We start from the raw sequence: 20,972 nt of genomic DNA, 5'->3' as shown, positions 1-20,972 counted from the left end.
AAGATTGCTTCCTGTCTTTTTTTTAAATATTTATTTATTTAGCTGTTTCAGGTCTTAGTTGCAGCACATGGCTCTTCATTTCACACAGGGACTCTAGCTGTGGCTTATGGGCTTAGTTGCTTCATGGCACGTGGGATCTTAGGTCCCTGACCACGGATCACACCTGAGTCCCCTGCATTCTTAACAACTGGACCACCAGGGAACTCCCTGCATCCCTGTCTTAATCTGCAAGTTTAATCAGGAATTGCCAGCATGATCAGCCTGAGTGTGTGTGTTAGTCGCTCAGTCGTATCCGACTCTTTGCAACTCCATGGACTGTAGTTTGCCAGGCTCTGCTCTCCATGGGATTCTCCAGGCAAGAATACTGGAGCGGATTGCCATTGCCTTCTTCAGTGATCAGCCTGACCCCCAGCTAGAATTTGTTCCAGCCCAAGGACCAGAACACACACAGCTCTGGGTTAGCAACAGTCATGAAGGCTGATGTCTCCTGATGATGACCAAACATACTGGAGCCATTCTGGTCCTTGGGCTGGAACAAATTCAGTCCATGGGGTTGCAAAGAGTTGGACACGACTGAGCAACTAACACACACAGGGACCAGAATGGCTCCAGTATGTTTGGTCAATCAGGAGACATCAGCCTTCATGACTGTTGCTAACCCAGGGCTGTGTGGGAGTCCCCCTGTTGACCAAGGGGTACTTCTAATGTCATGCTCCCTACAACTGAGAGCAGCCCCCCTCCAGTGAAGATTGCTGCCATGTCCTGCTTGCCCTCCCCTGTACTCGGTGGGGTGTTGCTCCAGGACCTTTGCCTCTGACCTGTTAAGGTGCCCATCCAAAAAACATTGATGCCTCTGTCACTGTCTACAGGCTCTTTCTTCCATCTCACTGCTGGGCAATTACAAGTACTGCAGGACTGAAGGATACAGGTCAGCAACAGTCTTTCTGCATTTTCCTCCATTCTTTCTCACGTGAAATAACTCCCCTGGAAGAGCTTTGTGCTATTTTTTAACTTTCCCAGAAAGATTTTTCTGCTTTGGGCTTCCATTCATATTGTCACAGTATAAGGACTCTGCCATTTTTACAGAGATATTTTTGAACGTTTAATCTGTTGTTCAGTCTATCTATAGCTTCTCCAGGGAAGGGAAGTGTTCCTAAGAATAAAACAGGAATAGCTGTAGGCTCCCAAAACGCTTCCAAAAATTCCAGCGCAAGACTCAGGGCCTCAACCTACTCCAGAAAAAACACCAGTAACCCAATCCCAGGGTTCCTCGGGAAAGAACTGCACTCTCCACACCTTTGGGAGCTGAGAGTTCTAAACTCTTCAAAATATTTGTTTTTGGCGGCATCCGGGCTCAGTAGTGGCACTCCGGCTTCTCCCCACTATGGGGCACATGCCCAGGAGTTGCAGCCCACAGGGTTAGCTGCCCCACAGTATGGGGTATCTAGTTCCCCGGGGTAGGGGTGGGGGTAGGGGTAGGGGTTAGGGATGGAACACGCATCCGCTGCACTGGAAAGTGGATTTTTAACCACTGGACCACCCAGTTCCTACACTCTTAACTCAGTTTCTTTATGGGTGTTTCCAGAGGTTCGGTGCGCTCCAGGCTCACTTTGTCCCCAGGCTGTAGCGCCGTCCCGCGGGCCATCAGTGTCCTCTTCATGCCTACACCGCCCGGCCCAACCGAGCCGAGGGCAACTCTCCTCCGGACCGCACCCCCGTCCCGCTCCCTGGGAGGGAGGCGGCAGAAGGTGCGGAGGCGCAGGTGGGCCCGCAGGACTCGCGTGCCACGCCCAAGCCTGGCGGGTGGTGGGAGGTGAGCGAGGCAGGGCCCCAGCCCCGGGGCGCGAGACCCTCGACCTCCAGGAGGACGCACGCCGGCGTTGAGCTCGGCCTCTAGCGCCCACCGCACCTGCCGGCAGCCAATCCTGCGGCGGCTCCGCGAGCGCCTGGATGGGGCGCGGTGACGTCATGCGCCCACGTGACCATCCCGGAAGTCCGCCAACCTTGCCTGCCCACTCCCGGCTCCATCCCCAGGAGTCGGCGTGTGTCCTGTACGGCGATGTCTCCAGTTTATTGTTCACTTCATCGTAGACCGTATCGAGGCTTTATTGTTCACTTCATCGTAGACCGTATCGAGGCCAATTGCCCGACGCCGCAGATGAGCTGGCTTAGGAGGAAAGCTGGGAGGGGAATCTGAGGGCGCAGAAAATGAGGCGCTGTGCGTCCAGGCCAGGTCTAATTGGCTACGAGTGTGGATTCTGTGAGTCTGCTCCTGAAGGTGTCTCCTGTTGGCTCCCAGAGGAGAGTGAACACCGTACCAGCCGAGTAATTAAGACTGGATGAGAATTGCAAATGTTGTCCCTGAGGACCCTAACCTTCTCTGTGTTCCCAACGGGAAGTCCACATAGGGGTCTGTCTGAGTAGTGAGCTGGGAGAGATGCTAGTCACAGCAAGGTTTCCTGACGTCCCGGGACTGACCTGCTGCTCCTTCCCGCCACAGTCCATCTGAAGTCACTGAGCTGGAGGACGGGCGTACTGCCCACACCCTGAGAGTGTAATCGAATGGCTTTGGAGCTGGGCTTGCCTGGGTGGAGTCCCCACCTGTCACTGGCCCTCGTATGGGTCTAGGGTGTGTCTTAAACTCCCTCACTCTTACCATCTAGGTATAAAGAGGACCGACAGCGGGAGCCTCACTCAGGGCTACTGTGAGGTTAGCATAGGAACCAATAAAGTACTCTGAACATACCTGTGCTGTCAGTTTATTCGTGATTTACTCCAATTTTTTTATTATTATTTATTTGTTGGCCACACTGCGAGGCAGGTGGGATCTTAGTTCCCTGACCAGGAATTGAACCAGTGACCCCTGCAGTGGAAGCATAGTCTTAGTCAGGGAACCACCAGAAAAGTCTCTATTCAGAGATTCTTGCATCAGGCAGCATTTATTTCATCCAGCACATAAAAAAGAGATTCGAGGGAGCTGTACAGAATGAAGGCTTTTACAGGCAAAAGGAGACTAGAAAAAAAAGGCAGTTTCTAACCGAGTGGATTGCTTTAGGCAGGGTCACCTTCCTTTGGGGGGAGAGGGGGGTTCCATCATGCAGATACCTCACTAATTCCAGTTGACTGGTTAAAGGTCACATTCCTGGGAGAGGCTGTGAGTACAGTTAGGTTAAATAGTAAGTTTCGTTTGCAGGTGACTCCATTTTGGGACCTGTAGTTCTTTTTTTTTTTTTTTTTAACAGACCCGACTCCCTTCTCAAGATCTGTAGTGGGATCGGGAATAGAAGTTACAACTCTGAGTGGGAAGTTAGATCCTATATTAGATCCCTAGGGCTGCTGTAATGAAGAACCACAAACTGGGGGCTTAAAACGCCAGAAGTTTATTCTCGCCCAGTCCTGGAGGCCAGTGGTCTGAAGCCAAGGTGGCAGCAGGGTTAGTTCTCTAGGACGCTCTGGGGGAGCATCTGTTTCATGCCTCTTTCCTGGCTACTGGGGTCGCTGGCAGTCCTTGGCTTGTAGCCACCTCTGTCTTCATGAGACATCCTCGATTCTGTGTCCCTGTCTCTGGTTTCCCCCTCCTTCCTCTTAGGAGGACTTTGGTCAATGGAACTGTGACCTACTTTAAATCCAGGATGATCTCGAGACCCTTAACTGGATTATGTCTGCAAAGACCCTATTATTTCCAAATAAGGTCGCAACTGAGGTTTATGGTGGGCATGCCTCTTTGGGTGACACTATTCAACCCACTACAGACCCATCTCTTGCTTGCAGGTGGCCTTGGACTTTGGGCATTCCTGATCTTTAGTTTCCTCACTAGTTAAAGGAGATGGGGTCTTTGTCTGGTCTGCATTACTCACTCAGCCTTTCATTCAAAGTCTTTGTGTTAAGCACCTTTTAGACAACTGGGCTCTATATATCCTGGGCTTCCCTGGTGGCTTAGATGGTAAAAAGTCTGCCTGTAATGCAGGAGATGCGGGTTCAATCCCTGGGTCAGAAAGATTCCCTGGAGAAGGGAATGGTTACTCACTCCAGTATTCTTGCCTGGAGAATTCCACGGACAGAGGAGCTTGGTGGACTACTGTCCATGGAGTTGCAAAAAGGCAGCCACAACTGAGTGACTGACATGCTCTATATGTCTTGACACCTCATGTGATCTCTATGTGATGAACAGAAGACTCGGTGATGCCAGCAAGATGGCAGAATAGGAAGGCTCAGCCCTCATCCCCAACAGAGACATCAAATTAACCCTAGAAAAACCAAAATACCTTTAGGAGAACTTCAGAAACCAGCTAAGAAGTTGTAGTGCTGTGCTTAGTTGCTGTGTCTGACTCTTTACAACTCTTTGGACTGTAGCCCACTAAGCTCCTTCATCCACGGGACTCTCCAGGCTAGAACACTGGAGTGGGGGTGCCATTTCCAAGAAGCTGTAGTCCCCCAGGCAATTGCAGAGTCAACAACAGCTCCACGGAGAAGTGTAAGAAGAGCCTTTCATTTCCTCTGTGACTGCCCACCCCCTGGCTGGCACGGCTCGTCCCAGGGGGGTGGGGAAGAGAACATAAGATGTGCACCAACACTCCAGGCTTTCAGAGGGCAGCCCGAGGGACTGGTGTCTCTCTCTCCTGACTCCTGGGCTAACGGAACCAACGCAGTTTGGAGGTCTGGAGGTTGCCGAAAGCTAGAAGGAATGAAGGCAGTTTTCAACAGCACCAGGCAGCTTGGTGCAATCAGAAGATACCTGACTCAGTAGCACCCCCAGGAGGGAGAGAGAAGAGCAGAGCATGAATCCAGCCGGCATTCTGAGGATGGGTATCTCTCTCCCCGGCTCTGGGGAGCTGATGGACAGCTGGCATACTTCAGATGCCTAGGGGTTGCGGAGAAGAGAGCCAGGGAACATGCAGTCCCACAGATGAACACTGGAGGGAGCAAAGGCCTACGTGCTCCTGGAGAAGAACCCGGCAAACCTAATTGGGAAGTCACGCGGGAGAAGTTGCAGCCAGGCCCACAAAAGGTTTCAGAGACCCCAGAGTCTCTAGCTGGGCTAATTGGTGAGTTCATTCCCCTGTAGAAAGCCTGGGAGAGGTGACTTTTCTCAAAGCATAAAATTCAGCAAATAGGTTGGGAGTAGGGGTCCGAACCCACTGTCCCCGGTGAGATGTAGGGGAGGCTGGTGGCGGTGCTCAGTGGAGGTGGCCACGGCCAGTGGCCCAGGGTGTGGTGGGGGCGACCCCTGATTCCCGGGGACCGCAGGCTGTTCGCACCCAGCTGGGCACGCGGGTGAGGAAGGGTGAGCTAGGGGAAAACACAAGGAAGGGAAAGTGCGGGTGGCTACTGAGTTGCCCTTAGCTTCAGGTGCCCACCGTGCGGGTCTGGTCTGAAGAGCAAGGCTGGTGGATCTTTTTCTGAAGGAAGAAGAATAATATTTATTCCTTAAGGTGTGGAGGGTGCTTGCATTTGGGGTCCGAAATTGAGGTGCACGGGAGTATATAGAATTTAAGCCTTCTCTCAGAAGTGTATTGGTAGAGTTAAAGAAGAAGACAGCGAACCAAAGGTCATCTGAAATTATGACTGGCTGATAATCCCTGGACAAAATCAGAGATCACTACTCAAGCATAAGGCCTCCACGAAGATGTTTGACTTAAAGGCTTGGGCTGAGTATGCTGTGGAATGGGCTGCAAAGGACCCATATAGCTTCCTTAACAGTTATTTTGGCTCTGACTCCATTTTTTCTGAGCAAGTGCTGTGCTGTCTTGGAAATTGGCCAAGATGATTGAGGCCAGGGAAAAGGAGCAAAAGAAGAAACAAAAACGTCAAGAAAATATTGCAAAAGCTAAATGACTAAAAAAGGATTGAAAGAATGAACAGGCTGTGCATCCAGAGAAAAACTGTTCGGAAAATTATGCATCCTTGAAAGGACCCATTAAGGTTTCCTTTTGGATCTTATGACAGTATTACTAAATGAAGTCTGAGTCTATGAAAGAATCATGTAGTTCTCACCTTTACTGTAGCAACTTTTCGGGTTCAGAATAGAAGTCTGTTGACAGTTACTGTAAATTGACATTTATTATGCTACAAATTCTTATAACTTTCATTTGCCTTTTTGCAGCTTATGAATGAAAGCTAAAATGAAAACATCCTGTGAAGAAAAGTGGCTTTAGTTTATGAACTCTATTCAAATAATGGCTTAAAATGGGGTCCTGTTCTGGACAAAGGAGATTAAGAATGTAAAAATCAAAGTTGTTCTGAGCAGAAAAGCGTGCTTTGGCTTAAAAGATGTATGGTGTATTAATTACATCTCTTATCATTATTACTTATTTCTTGGAATAGAATCATTTCTGGTTTCCTCAAAGCAAAATAATATTATTCAATAAATACTCCTCTATTTTCTGTATTTTCCTCATTTTAGCTTTTGCGATACTGGTAATTACCAGATATTCTGCATTTTAAAAAATCTAATTTTATAAAGAAGTAGGTGTAGAATACCACCTACTGGATATAATAATTTTTGTACTTATGAACACTGCCATTTTCTTAGAGACAACTTGAGTAGAGTAACACTATGATTTAAAGAGTAGAAATGCCAGACCTTGTAGTACCTTAGAACCAGTTTATTCTCACTTGTGCTAAGTAGAAATGTGAAGTAGTTAAAATGTCTTATCAGATAATTTGCTGATTATATAGATACCACTTTTGTTTTTATTCCATTCTTTGTTTTAATTCATGTGGTAGTGATGTCCTTTACTTTTTGATCAGACAGGTTCACGGTGAAAATTAAAATTTCAGCTTTCTTTTAAGGAAATTTTAAAGAGTTACAGTTATGTCATATGTTGTAAATGGTAAAGAAAGTCTTAACATTTGGAAAAATTTTGTTTGCATTGTCTTAATTGGGTGAAAAAGGTGTAAATTATGTCAAAATGAGAATGTTATAATTAGAAATAAAGAGGTAAAAGTAAAGGTTCCTTCAGTTAAATAGTATAATTGGAACTTTTTACTCTTTAACATGGCTTTTTTAAATGCATGGTTGATAATTTTATTTGTTGTCAATAATTAATAGCTTATTAATGTTTCCCAATCTCTATTAATGAATTTTAAATTGTAAAAAAATTGTCCAATAGCTTTAAAGATGAAACTAGATATTGAAATAAATTTGATACTTTAAAAAAAATTCAGCAAAAATCACAAGGCACATGAACAAACAAGGAAAGATGCCCCAATCAAAGAACAAAATTAATGTCCAGAAACCAAACCAAAAAAAGAAAAAAGGGAGATTTCTGAATTACTTGTCAAATAAGTCAAAATAATTGCTAAAGAAGCTTAATGATCTACAAGAGAACACAGACAACTAAACAAAATCAGGAAAATTATGAACAAAATGAGAATATCAAAAAAGAAACTATTAAAAAAACTGAACAAATTTTGAACTGCAAATAAAATAACCGAATTTAAAAATTCACTAGAGGGGTTCACTAGCCAACTGGATCAAGCAAAAGAATGAATCAGGAAACTCAAAGACAAGTCATATGAAACCATTGAGTTGGAAGAACAAAAAGAAGAAAGAATGAGGAAAAGTGAAGAAAGCCCTAGGAACTTATAGAACACTTTCAAGTTGACAGTATAAACATTATGGGAGCTCCAGAATAAGGAGACAGAGAGAGAAAGGAACAGAAAACTTAGTGGAAGATATAATGGTCAAACTCTGAGGAACAGAAGGAACATCCAAATTTAAGAAGCTCAAAGAACTCCAACTAGGATAAGGGCCTACACTGAGACACATTTTAGTCAAACTATCAAAAGTAAAAGAGAGAATCCTGCAAGCAGCAAGAGAAAAGCGGCCTGTCCTATTAAAGGGAGCTCTCATTAGATGATTAGCAGATTTCTCAGCAGAAACATTACAAACCAGAAGAGACTGGACTGCAAAATCTCTGTGGACCTATCCTCAAGTTCACAAATTCTTTCTTCTGCCAGTTCAAATACACTGCCAAGCTCCCCTAGTTAATTTTTTCTTTTATTCAGCTATTGTCCTTTCAATTCCAGAATATCCATTTGATTCGTTCTTGAAACCATTTCGGTCTCTTTGTTTTTATCCTCTGTTGAATGAGGCACCATCGTCATGTCTTCCTTGACTTACTGGATGTATTTATAATGGCTACTCTGAAGGCTTTGTCTGTGAAAACCAATATCTGGTCTCACTCACTGTCAGTTTCTGTGCCTGCTTCCCCCCGCCCCATGCTTCTGTCCTGGTGAATGGGTCATACTTTCCAGCTTCTTTGCATGTCTCATAATTCTGTTGGACCCTGAACGTTCTGGATAATACATGACAGCAACTCCGGGTACTGGTCCCATCCCTGGGGTCTGTTATCACTTCTTTTTTGTTTAGTGACTGGCTGGATTATGTAGTGGAGTCTGCTTGCATCCCTGCAGTGTTGAGCATGGAAGGTCCTTGAGGGCACAGCCTTGGATGTGCGGTGCTCACCTTGGAGTGACACTGGTTTTGGCAGGGCTCTCTCTGTCTCTTTCCCTGAGTACATCCAGCTGTTAAACCTCACTAATTATGTGCTGTTTCCTCCATTGTCCGCAGCAGTCCCCTGGGGGCGGAACTTGCCCCACAACCTGAACCCATCAAGTTCCCACTCATTTGAAGAGATATCTGTAGGGGTCAGAGTTTGAGATGTGTTCTCACCCCAAGTGGTCTCCTCCCAGCTCTCTCCTTTCCTGGTTCTGGGGCAAACCAACCAGGCTGCAGTTAGCTTGTGTGTCTAGTGATCCTACCAACCTCCCTCCAACCCCCTTTCACCATATCCTTCTCCCGCAAGAGCACCCCTGGGCTTGAACATCTCCATGTGAATGCGTGCTGAGTTGTGTCAGTGTTTGCCAACTCTTTGCAACCCCATCTAGAAGCTTTAACAATTGTGCTTTTATAATTTTCACCAGACTCGCCAGCAAGCAGATCCACATTGTCCCTCACACTGCATATCCATCACCTGGCTCTTCTTGTACATGTTCTCCTTTATTTGGGAGGGGGGAGTGTCTTATACTGCATACCCCTTGCTTTCATAACCCTACACAAGTACCCCCCCCCGGGTGTCTGTGTCAGTTGCCCACACATTGGCAGTAGGGACAATCTGAGCCCTGTAATCCTGGAAAACAGTGATCTGTATAAATTTTAGGGTCAGATTTTCCATTTTTGCACAAAAATGCTGATAGGGTTTTGAGAGAGGTGGACTTGAATTGGTAAGTCCCCAGGGAATAACGTCATCTTAACAATATTAAGCCTTTCAACCCATGGACACAGGATGTATTTCCATTTATTTAGGTCTTTAAATTCTTTTAAATTTAATTTAAATTATTTAAATTCCCAGTTGTGGATGTGACTGGTGATGGAAGTAAAGTCCGATGCTGTAAAGAACAGTATTGCATAGGAACCTGGAATGGTAGGTCCATGAATCAAGGCAAATTGGAAGTGGTCAAACAGGAGATAGCAAGAGTGAACATCAACATTTTAGGAATCAGTGAACTAAAATGGACTGGAATAGGTGAATTTAACTCAGATGACCATTATATCCACTACTGTGGGCAAAAATCCCTTAGAAGAAATGGAGTAGCCCTCATAGACAACAAAAGAGTCCGAAATGCAGTACTTGGATACAGTCTCAAAAACGACAGAATGATCTCTGTTCATTTCCAAGGTAAACCATTCAATATCACAGTAATCCAAGTCTATGCCCCAACCAGTAATGCTGAAGAAGCTGAAGTTGAACGGTTCTATGAAGACCTATAAGACCTTCTAGAACTAACACCCAAAAAAAGATGTCCTTTTCATTATAGGGGACTGGAATGCAAAAGTAGGAAGTCAAGAGATACCTGGAGTAACAAGCAAATTTGCCCTTGGAGTACAAAATGAAGCAGAGCAAAGGCTAATAGAGTTTTGCCAAGAGAACACACTGATCATAACAAACACCCTCTTCCAACAACACAAAAGAAGACTCTACACATGGATATCACCAGATGGTCAATACTGAAATCAGATTGATTATGTTCTTTGCAGCCAAAGATGGAGAAGCTCTATACAGTCAGAAAAAACAAGTCCAGGAGCTGACTACGGCTCAGATCGTGAACTCCTTATTGCAAAATTCAGACTTAAATTGAAGAAAGCAGGGAAAACCACTAGACCATTCAGGTATGATCTAAATCAAATCCTTTATGATTATACAGTGGAAGTGACAAATAGATTCAAGGGATTAGATCTGATAGACAGAGTGCCTGAAGAACTATGGACCGAGGTCTGTGACATTGTACAGGAGGCAGTGATCAAGACCATCCCCAAGAAAAAGAAATGCAAAAAGGCAAAATGGCTGTCAGAGGAGGCCTTACAAATAGCTGAGAAAAGAAGAGAAGTGAAAGGCAAAGGAGAAAAGGAAAGATACACCCATTTGAATACAGAGCTCTGAAGAATAGCAAGGAGAGATAAGAAAGTCCTCCTCAGTGATCAATGCAAATAAATAGAGGAAAACAATAGAATGGGAAAGACTAGAGATCACTTCAAGAAAAGTAGAGATACCAAGGGAACATTTCAGCAAAGATGGGCTCAATAAAGGACAGAAATGGTAGAGACCTAACAGAAGCAGAAGATATTAAGAAGAGGTGGCAAGAATACACAGAAGAACTATACAAAAAAGATCTTAAAGACCCAGATAACCACGATGATGTGATCACTCACCTAGAGCCAGATATCCTGGAATGCGAAGTCAAGTGGGTCTTAGGAAGCATCACTACAAACAAAGCTAGTGGAGGTGATAGAATTCCAGTTGAGCTATTTCAAATCCTAAAAGATGATGCTGTGAAAGTGCTGCACTCAATATGCCAGCAAATTTGGAAAACTCAGCAGTGGTCACAGGATGGGAAAAGGTCAGTTTTCATTCCAATCCCAAAGAAAGGCAATGCCAAAGAACATTCAAACTGCCTCACAATTGCACTCATCTCACATGCTAGCAAAGTAATGCTTAAAATTCTCCAAGCCAGGCTTCAACAGTACGTGAACTGTGAACTGCCAGATGTTCACACTGGATTTAGAAAAGGTGGAGGAACCAGAAATCAAATTGCCAACATCCGTTGGATCATCGAAAAAGCAAGAGTTCCAAAAAAACATCTACTTCTGCTTTATTGACTACACCAAAGATCTGACTGTGTGGATCACAACAAACTGGAAAATTCTTAAAAAGATGAGAATACCTGACCACCTTACTGGCCTCCTGAGAAATCTGTATGCAGGTAAAGAAGCAACAGTTAGAACTGGACATGAAACAACAAACTGGTTCCAAATCGGGAAAGGAGTACATCAAGGCTGTATATTATCACCCTGCTTATTTAACTTACATGCAGAGTACATCATGTGAAATGCTGGGCTGGATGAAGCACAAGCTGGATTCAAGGTTGCCAGGAGAAATATCAATAAACTTAGATACACAGATGACATCACCCTTATGGCAGAAAGCGAAGAGGAACTAAAGAGCCTCTTGATGAAAGTGAAAGAAGAGAGTGAAAAAGTAAGCTTAAAACTCAACATTCAGAAAACTAAGAACATGGCATCTGGTCTCATCACTTCATGGCAAATAGATGGGGAAACAATGGAAACAGTGACAGATTTTATTTTGGGGGGCTCCAAAATCCCTGCAGATGGTGACTGCAGCCATGAAATTAAAAGACGCTTGCTCCTTGGAAGAAAAGTTATGATCAACCTAGACAGCATATTAAAAAGCAGAGACATTACTTTGCCAACAAAGGTCCATCTAGTCAAGGCTATGGTTTTTCCAGTAGTCATGTATGGATGTGAGAGTTGGACTATAAAGAAAGCTGAGTGTCGAAGAACTGGTGGTTTTGAACTGTGGTGTTGGAGAAGCCTCTTGAGAGTCTCTTGGACTGCAAGATCAAACCAGTCCATCCCAAAGGAAATCAGTCCTGAATATTCATTGGAAGGACTGATGATGAAGCTGAAACTCCAATTCTTTGGCTACCTGATGCAAAGAACTGACTCATTTGAAAAGACCCTAATGCTGGGAAAGATTGAAGGCAAGAGGAGAAGGGGATGACAGAGGATGAGATGGATAGATGGCATCACCAACTCGATGGACATGAGTTTGAGCAAGCTCTGGTAGTTGGTGATGGACAGGGAAGCCTGGCATGCTGCAGTCCGTGGGGTTGCAAAGAATCGGACACGACTGAACGACTGAACTAAACTTAAATTCTTTCAACAATGATTACACTTTTTACAATATGAGTATTACACTTTCTAGATTGACCCCATCTCTTTCATTTGGATGCTATTTTAAGTGCAATTGTTCTCTTTATTTCCTTTTTGGGTTGCTCATTGTTATCATCTAGAAATATAACTAGGGACTTCCCTGGTGATCCAGTGGTTAGGAATCCACTTGCCAATGCAGGGGACACTGGTTAGATTCTTGGTCTGGGAAGATCCCACATGCCACGGGGCAACTAAGCCCGTGGGCCACAACTACTGAGCCTGTGCTCTAGAGCCAGGTAGCCACAATGAGAGAAGCCACCGCAATGAGCAGCCCGCGTACTGCAACAAAGAGCGTACTGCTGACCGCAACTAGAGAACGAGCGCAGCAATGAAGACCCAGCACAGCGAAAAGTAGAGAAATTAATTAAACAACAAAAGAAGTTGAAGCTTGTGTTTGCCAGCAGCACAAAGATGAGTGACTCTGCACAGAGGTATGTCTGAGAATCCTGTGTCTGTCGGGTGTGTGCCATGCTGCTCCTGGGATGGGCTCAGCGCAGGGAGGTCTCTGTGACACGTGGTGTTTAACCCTTTCTGGTCAGGGACTCCTCTGTAGGTGACAGCGTTGAGGCTCTGTGGAGCAGAGCTTGGGGCAGGACTTGGGTGCTGGCAGGCGGTTTGGAGCAGCATCTGAGGAAGCCGGGTCTGCTCTGGAATGGAGTGCTCCCAGGAGCAGGGGCCACGCTAAGACTGGGAACTTTGTGGGTGACCTTTGTGTCTGTTCTTAGACAAAGCTGTTAAGTGGGCTTCTGTTTCATTTCATCCTGGTCTCTGAGTAACTTCAGTAACCCCTGAGGCTGATCGCCTGCAAGGATTTTATGTTCGACAGAACAAAACGGCCTGGTGGTGAGCCTCAGACAGCTCGTGACCATGCTAAGATCTAGCTGCAAGTGTCAGATCAGCTCCAGATGTCAGGAGCTGCTTTCTTCTCTCTCAGTTCCACTTCTGGCCAAAGACAGATGACATCAGGCTGCAGGACGTTCATTCATGATGCACAGATTTTTACCCTTGTCAACACTCTGTTGATTAACATCAGAAGCATGTGTGTTACACACACACTCTAGGGAACTCAGGGTTAATCTCTTTTTTCTCTGAGCTGTAGGATGCATGGTTAAACCACCTGATGTGACAGTGGCTATGCAGTAGCATTTAAACCTTGGACAAGACATGTATGCACAGCAAAGGAAACCACTGACAAAACAAAAAGACAACGTGCTGAATGGGAGAAAATATGTGTGAATGATGCTACTGACAGGGACTTAATCTCCAAAATACACAGACAACTCATACACCTCAATATCAGAAAAAACAACCCAACAGGCAGAAGACCTAAACAGACATTTCTCCAGAGAAGACCCACAGATGATCAATAGGCACATGAAAGACGCTCAGCATCACTAAATATTAGAGAAATGCAGATCAAAACTATAATGAGGTACCACTTTACAACAGAACAGTCATCATTAAAAAGTCTACAAATAATAAATGCTGGAGAGGATGTGGAGAGAAAGGAGCCCTCCTACACTGCTGGTAGGAATGTAAACTGGTGCAGCCACTATGGAGAACAGTATGGAGGTGCCTTAAAATCTAAAATTAGAGCTACCATGTGACGCAGCAATCCCATCCCTGAATATACGTGTGGAGGAGATGAAAACTATTTTGAAAAGCTATATGCACCCCAATGTTCCCAGCAGCATTGTTTACAATAGCCAAGACATGGAAACAGCCCAAGTGCCCATTAGCAGATGGTATGAGTCATAAAAAAGAATGAAATATTTCCATTTACAGAAACATGGATGGACCTAGAGAATATTATACTTAGTGAAGTCAGACAAATATCATATGATATCACTTATATGTGGAATACAAAGAATAATACAAATGAATCTAGATACAAAACAGAATGACTCAGACAAGCAGAACAAACTTCTGATTACCAAAGGTGGGGGGAGGGATAAATTAGGAGTATGAGATTAACAGATACAAACTACTATACATACCATCGATAAGCTACAAGGATTTACTATATAGCATAGGGAACTCTATTCAATAGCTTGTAATAACCTATGATTGAAAATAATCCGAAAAAATATATATATATAATGGAATCACTTTGCTGTAAACCTGAAACTAACACAATACTGTAAATCAACTATATTTCAGGGGATTATATGTATACATATGGCTGACTCACTTTGTCGTATCGCAGAAACGAACACAACATTGTAAAACAATTATACGCCAATAAAAAAATTCATCCCTTGAAAATAAAATAAGCAAACAAAATCTCTGGAAAGACATATAAACCAACAACAAAATAGACAATTAACACAAAGAAAATGACTCTTAATGCTTCCTGTAGGTCTCAAAGCCCATAGGGCCCAGAATTTCGTGGGGTCTGCTTTAGACACAGACCCGTTCGCTTCCAGCCTCGTCACTCACTGTTCTGTCTGCCCTGCTGTACTTACGAAGGCCTCACAAGAAGTACTGATTTTTGAACAGCAGGCTAACGGCAAGTCAAAGGCTGTCTCATTGTCCATGCCTGTTTTAGTGTAAGCCTTTTGATCAGTTTGTTAGGCATTCAGAACATGTGACATCATTTATGACTTCTGTAAAGGTTAGAGACACGCCTGCACCACTTTTTCTAGTTGTTTTATTCCCTTTGTAGGAATTGTATTCTGTGGATTATGTGTGGAAAGGGAATCAGATTCCTTCTGGAAGTTTCTTTTTAAATAGCTGGTGTTAATTTTGTCTTAGAAGCTGCTGGATGTTCTTTTTAGGATGTATGAGTGACTGGAGGGGTGGTTAAATATCTGGAAACCTCTGACAATTACTCAGAATACACAGGATAAATTAGAATATCCACATAACATCCCAGTGAAGCCTGGATTATACTGGGAATATAATCCGCATTTATTACAATAGGAATGAGCCCACTGGACTTGTGTTTTTAGATTTCACTGATACCAATATGGTATTTCAAACTGATCATTTGCTTAGCGCCTCTGAGGTTTTTCACCCAGAAATCTGATGTGGAACTTGCAGACTGAACAACTGGCACTCGCTCAGGATGGGGAGAGTTCCAGCATGGAAAAACCTTGTAATACACGAGGCCAAGTACTGTCTTCCGTGAAAGACCGTTGCGTTTTGTTCCAGAACACAGTGAAGCTACCAGGGATCAGTTTGATCCTTTCAAGTTATTTGTTCCCAGAAAACCTCAGACTCTTTAAAGGAATTAAACGACATCTGGGACCCAAAGACATAAAAGTCACAATGTCAAGCATCCGACTAAAAGTCAATAGGCATGACTGAAAAAGGAAGGGAATTCTGAAACGTGCTACAACATGGATGAACCTTGAAGACATTACGCCCCGTGACATAAGCCAGTCACGGAAGGACAAATACTGTGCAATTTCACCCACAGGAGGTTCCTAGAATTATCAAATTTCTAGAGACAAAGTAGAAAGGTGGTTTTCAGGGGCTGGGAAGAGCAGGGAGGGGGAGTCAGTGTTTAATGGGTGTAGAGTTTCAGTTGTGCAAGATGAAAATAGTCTGGAGATGGATGGTGGTGATGGCTGCTGAATATAACTTAAGGCCACCAAATGGTACACTTTAAGATGACAAAAATGGTAAACTTATGTTATACATATATATATATATTTAAAGCTTGCAAGTTTGATTTTTCTTTTTTTCTTTTTTGGCCACACCTCATGGCATGTGAAACTTCCTTGACCAGGGATCAAATCCTCACCCCCTGCAGTGGAAGGCAAAGTCTTAGCCACTGGACCCCAGGGAAGCTCCTATATGTTTTTAAAATATTTAATTTTTGTAAAATCAAAAGGCATGAATAAAATCAGGAAGATATTACCCACTGTTGTTGCTGTTTAGTCTCATTCAACTCTTTGCGACCCCATGGACTGTGGCCCGCCAAGCTCTTCTGTCCATGGAATTCTCCAGGCAAGGATATTGGAGTGGGTTGCCATTTCCTTCTCCAGGGGATCTTCCTGACCCAGGAATCAAACCCACGTCTCCTGCATTGGCAGGTGGATTCTTTATCACTGAGCCACCAGCGATTATCAGCAATATTACCCATAGCCAGGAGAAAATTGCAGATGTGTGACAGAGACGATGGACTTCTTAGACAAAGACATAAAAATAGCATCATAAAGATGCCCTGTGTGCTGGAGAATGCAGAGGACCAGGAGACAAATGCGAGAATTTTAAAAAAAAGAAAGACTAGCTGGGACTACTAGCAAAGTAGGTATTACAGAGAAAAGATCAGAGAAGAAAAGACAGGGAAAGCATGAAGAGAGAAGAAAAAAAGAACATCAGGGCAACATCAACTAATGCAGCATATGTGTCATTGGAATCCTAGAATGAGAGGGAGCAGGACAAACTATATGAAGAGTAATGTCCTAAATTTCAAATTTGATAGAAACCAACAGATCCAAGAAGCTCAAGGAACCATGAAGAAGACCACACGAACGTACATTGCATCAACAACTATTTTAAATGTAAATGGCCTAAATGCTACAAACAAAAAACAGATACTATCAGAATGGGTAAAAAAAAAAAAAAAGCAAAACTCAAAACATATTGCCCATAAGAAACCCACTCTCAATATAAAGACATAGATAGTTTAAAGTAAAAGAATAAAAAAAGCTATTCTGAGCAACCACTGAATAACACACACCTGGAGTAGCTTTAATGTCAAAGTGGTTTCTCAGGGACAATGCCCCAGCTTCAGAGAAGAACGTCCCAATGCTGCGTCTAGAAGAACGACTCGACACTCCTGACCAGTCTGCAGCTAATCCACAGAACTTCACAGAACAAGAAGCAGAGTTTAACAGACTCCAGGCCCATAGCCCACTTTCCGGCGCTGCTGGATCTAGCCTCATGCTGTGGTGGCAGCAGACACGTGGGCCAAAAGGGCCCGAGCCTGCTTTGAGTCACTGGACTTTGCACATCGCACGTGCCCTGACAGCCTCCTTTCAGGTGCACGACACCCAGCGCTGCAGGCGCCCATCCACGAGCTGTGGAGGAGCATCACCAGCCAGCCCTGAGCTCTCTCACCGAACTCTGGGCCGCAGCCAGGCAGGCGACACAACGGCCACTGAGGAAGCCAGCAGGCCCCGTCTGACTCACCTGCTGTCGCTGTCCCGAGTTCAGGTTCGCTCCCATCATCTGCTGGACCAGGTGTGGGATGAAAATGGCCGAAATCAGCTTCCGAGCGGTGCTGGGTGCCAGGGAGCCTCAGGAGCCCAGGCTCTGCCTGGAAGGAAAGTGGCCAGAGCCGAGATTACCCTCAGCAGCCCCTGGACCATCGCTCCCAGCTCAGGACTCACAGTAAACCTACAGCCAGTGAGTATCTGTGAACATCTGTTTAGGGCTTGTTATGCAACAGGGCAAATTTGGGAAAACAGGGCATTCGTGCCTGTGGTGGGAACAACGTCTCACAGGAAATCAGGCTCTGTGTTGTTTGGGGCTTCACAGCTCGAGCATCCTCAGGCAAGCAGGGTCCATGGGGCCGAGGACGGGTTCCAGGGAGGTGGGGGCTGTTTTGCTGCCCAAGTCCCTGCTGAACGGTGGACGCTCTCTCTTGCAATTTGACAGATGACTGCTGTTCGTTTGAAAAAATAGTGATTCACAAAAGGAAACAGACAAATGGGTCGAGAAAGGATGAAATGAACTCGACCAAACTCTGGCCACGAGCCAACAAAACAACTGCTGTGCCTCAGCACACCCACTTGCTTTGCTGTCTCATCGTAGAACCACGCGAATCCACCTCCCAAGAGGGAGTCCGCAGGCACCACACTCTCCCCAGACAGAGGACACCATGTCCACCACATACCGGAGACGAGTTGTCTGTCTGGTTGCTGCCAGGAAAGCCCAGGACGCTTCCGGGACAAGTTGCACCCATAGCCTGAGGCCTTGGAAAGGGTGAGGTCTCCTGTCGTGGTCAGTAGGATATCCAGCTGGCCTTACGTCCACTGTCATTGGTGAATCATGCTGCGTTTGCCCCAACCTCTTGGCCCACCAGACAGTGGAGTGGACGAGCCCGACTCTAGAAGCTTTGTCCCACCATCCCAGCAGCACGGCCGCACCCTCTGAACATCACACACTGGTGTCAGGTGGGCCTGTGACCTTGGATCTGAGGCCACGTCCGATGGGCACAGGACTCCCAGGCTGGCTCCACTCATACCCAAAAGGTCTTCTTTCCCTGGACACCCTGAGGCCTTGAGTCGCAGGAGCTGGAGGGACCAGCCACACAGGCACTGTCACCTGGGAGGACCCCTCACGTGCACTGATGCGACTTCCACGTGAGAGAAGAACTCAGCCGGATCCATGCTTCCGAGGTGAAGGACGTTCCCAGAGGACTGGACACGAGTTTCCTAGAATCACGGATGTTGTTTGGAACTCCAGGGAGAAAATTTTCCTAGTAGAGTTGTCCGTCATCACAGGCAGCCCCCATGTCCTGCTCACAGCTGTGACACCTCAGCTGCTCGAAGACTCATAATTCACTGGCCACAAAGGTGCTATCACACTGCCATGTCGCCCCAGGAATGGTCTCCTCGGGGTTCCCAAACAGACACGGTCTGGGCACAGGTGTCCAGCAACTCACATATCCACAAAGTAAAGCTGGACCCTCTTCACGAGTAATCTGTGACAATGTTGAAGTGAAATTAATTAACATTCATCTTGATGTTGTTTAGCCACTAGGTCGTGTCCAGCTCTTGCAACCCTGTGGTCTGCAGCCTGCCAGGTTCCTCTGTTCATGGGATTCTCCAGGCAAGAATCCTGGAGTGGGTTTCCGTGCCCTCCTCCAGGGGATTGTCCCGACCGAGGATCGAACCCGTGTCCCCTGCATTGGCAGGCGGATTCTCATCCATGGAGCCACCAGGTAAGTCCTAGCTGATGCTTTTTGATGTTAATACTTTGATTAGTAAACTTAGTACTTTGAGACAATTACTAAAACAAACACAATTGGAATGGAAATGGGGGAAATTCAGAATACTGTTGGGACAAAAACTCCCCACAAGGACTCAGAGGTCACTCAGAGATAACGCAGCTGAGCTTGTGGCTTGTGGTCTCACTGTGGCTCTGAGACCATCACCAGCTCAGCTGACAGACTGGCTGCAATCACACAGCAACTGGTGTGGGAAATGGCCCCCAAGGAGGTCAGTCCTGAGACTCAGAGCCGTGGAGGCTGAGCCTGAACCTCCCAAGGGCATCTCACGAGACACTTCAGTACTGGATGACGGCTGTGGGTGTCTTTTCCTTTGTGTCTGGGAAACATTATTTAGGATGACAGAACACTTACTGAAGGGCCAAAGTTATCACGGAAGTGTGAAGCTTCTTGTGTGACCACAGGGATCTTGGGACAAACATGTTGGTTCTTACAAGAAAAAATGTTAGCATGTTCCAACTATCGGGCCCTGGAGTTACACTGTTCCTTAGGTTAGGATTGAGTGGTCCAGGAGTTAAGACTCTGCCCTTCCACTGCAGGGGACTCGGGTTCCACCCCTGGTCCGGGAAGTTCCACAGGCCATGTGGTTCGGCCAAAAAAAAGATTGAGTGGGACTGTGAGCAACAGAATGATACTTAAATAGTCGATCATGTGAAAGTGGGAGCGACAGTGAATATGGTTTGTAAAACTAACGTGCAGATTCTGCATGTTGCTTATCAGCGGGATTCAGGACAGGCTGCCCCAGAATTTGGCGCCTTGGCACAGTGAATATTTTAAAATGAAGGGATTTGAGAAATGGCAGGTTCAGGAAGCAGTTTCTGACCCTCATAATGCTGTCATGTGAGAGGGGACCCTTCCCACAGCTGGAGGAAAGGAGCCCCTTGTTTCCTCGATGAGTGAGGAGGGGAGGAAAGGGTACGGACAGGCATTGTGGAGCCCCCCCTCCCCCTGCCGCTCATCCATGGAGCTTGTCATATCCTTTCTGGTTCTAGCATGTTTCCCTAAAAACATGCAGGTGTAACCACCTCTTCAGGCTTCTGTTTCCTTACCGAGGCTCCCACATCCCAGACAACTTACATTAAATAAATCTGTGTGCTTTTCTCTTGTTCATCTGGCTTTTGTTGCATGGCCCCCAGCTGAGAATGAAGACAAGTATGTTAAGAAACAAAATTCAACTGCATACATTTTAAAGATCTTACTGGCTTTGTTCAGTGATTTATGAATTAGATGGCATTGCCTCTGGCAGGAGCTCCAAGGAGCTATACAGAGGGCAAGACTTTCACAGGCGGAAGGGGCAGGAAGAAAGTCACGCTGGGCTGAAAAGAGGGGTGGTAGTTGAGAGGTCACTTCCCTGTAGGGGAAGCAGGGGTCCACCAGGCCAGTGTGACCTCACTGGTGTTGACCAGGCGATTCCTGATTCTCTGGTTTAAGATCCTATTTGGGGGAGAGTCTGAAATGGTAATTAAGTGAAGTTTGGTGACATGGAGTTCAGCATCAGTGACTCCATTTTGAGACTGTCATCTTGTTTTTTAACAAATATACAGCAAAAGAAAAGATGCTTTTTCCTCCCTCACATAATCAAGAATTTAAGTGTTTAATATTGTTATGCATTAAAGATTTCTCCTCAAATCATGTATTGTACTGACTTCTCTAATTCATCCCATTGGGATTCTGATAATTACTTGGCTTTGTATTTACAGAATGGCTGAATAT

The 20,972-nt window shown here is 45.3% G+C and overlaps 1 protein-coding gene and 1 pseudogene across 1 annotated transcript in view; one reads left to right on the top strand and one right to left on the bottom strand.

Moving 5' to 3' along the window:
* SLC47A1 (solute carrier family 47 member 1) overlaps positions 1 to 17,665 on the bottom strand; it is a 66,483-nt gene extending 48,818 nt beyond the window's left edge. The window contains exon 1 of the mRNA XM_081583632.1: positions 17,438 to 17,665. Within this exon, the coding sequence (XP_081439758.1) occupies positions 17,438 to 17,476 (39 nt within the window). The 5' untranslated portion in view covers positions 17,477 to 17,665. The remainder of the gene's footprint in view (positions 1 to 17,437) is intronic.
* Positions 5,547 to 5,850, top strand: LOC145543129 (small integral membrane protein 15-like; annotated as a pseudogene).
* Positions 17,666 to 20,972: the final 3,307 nt, after the last annotated feature.

The sequence above is a fragment of the Giraffa tippelskirchi genome, chromosome 3, assembly GCF_054371585.1.
Source record: "Giraffa tippelskirchi isolate mGirTip1 chromosome 3, T2T-mGirTip1v1.2.pri, whole genome shotgun sequence".
Taxonomy (NCBI): Eukaryota; Metazoa; Chordata; class Mammalia; order Artiodactyla; family Giraffidae; genus Giraffa; species Giraffa tippelskirchi.
This window is presented reverse-complemented; position numbering and strand designations above follow the sequence as displayed.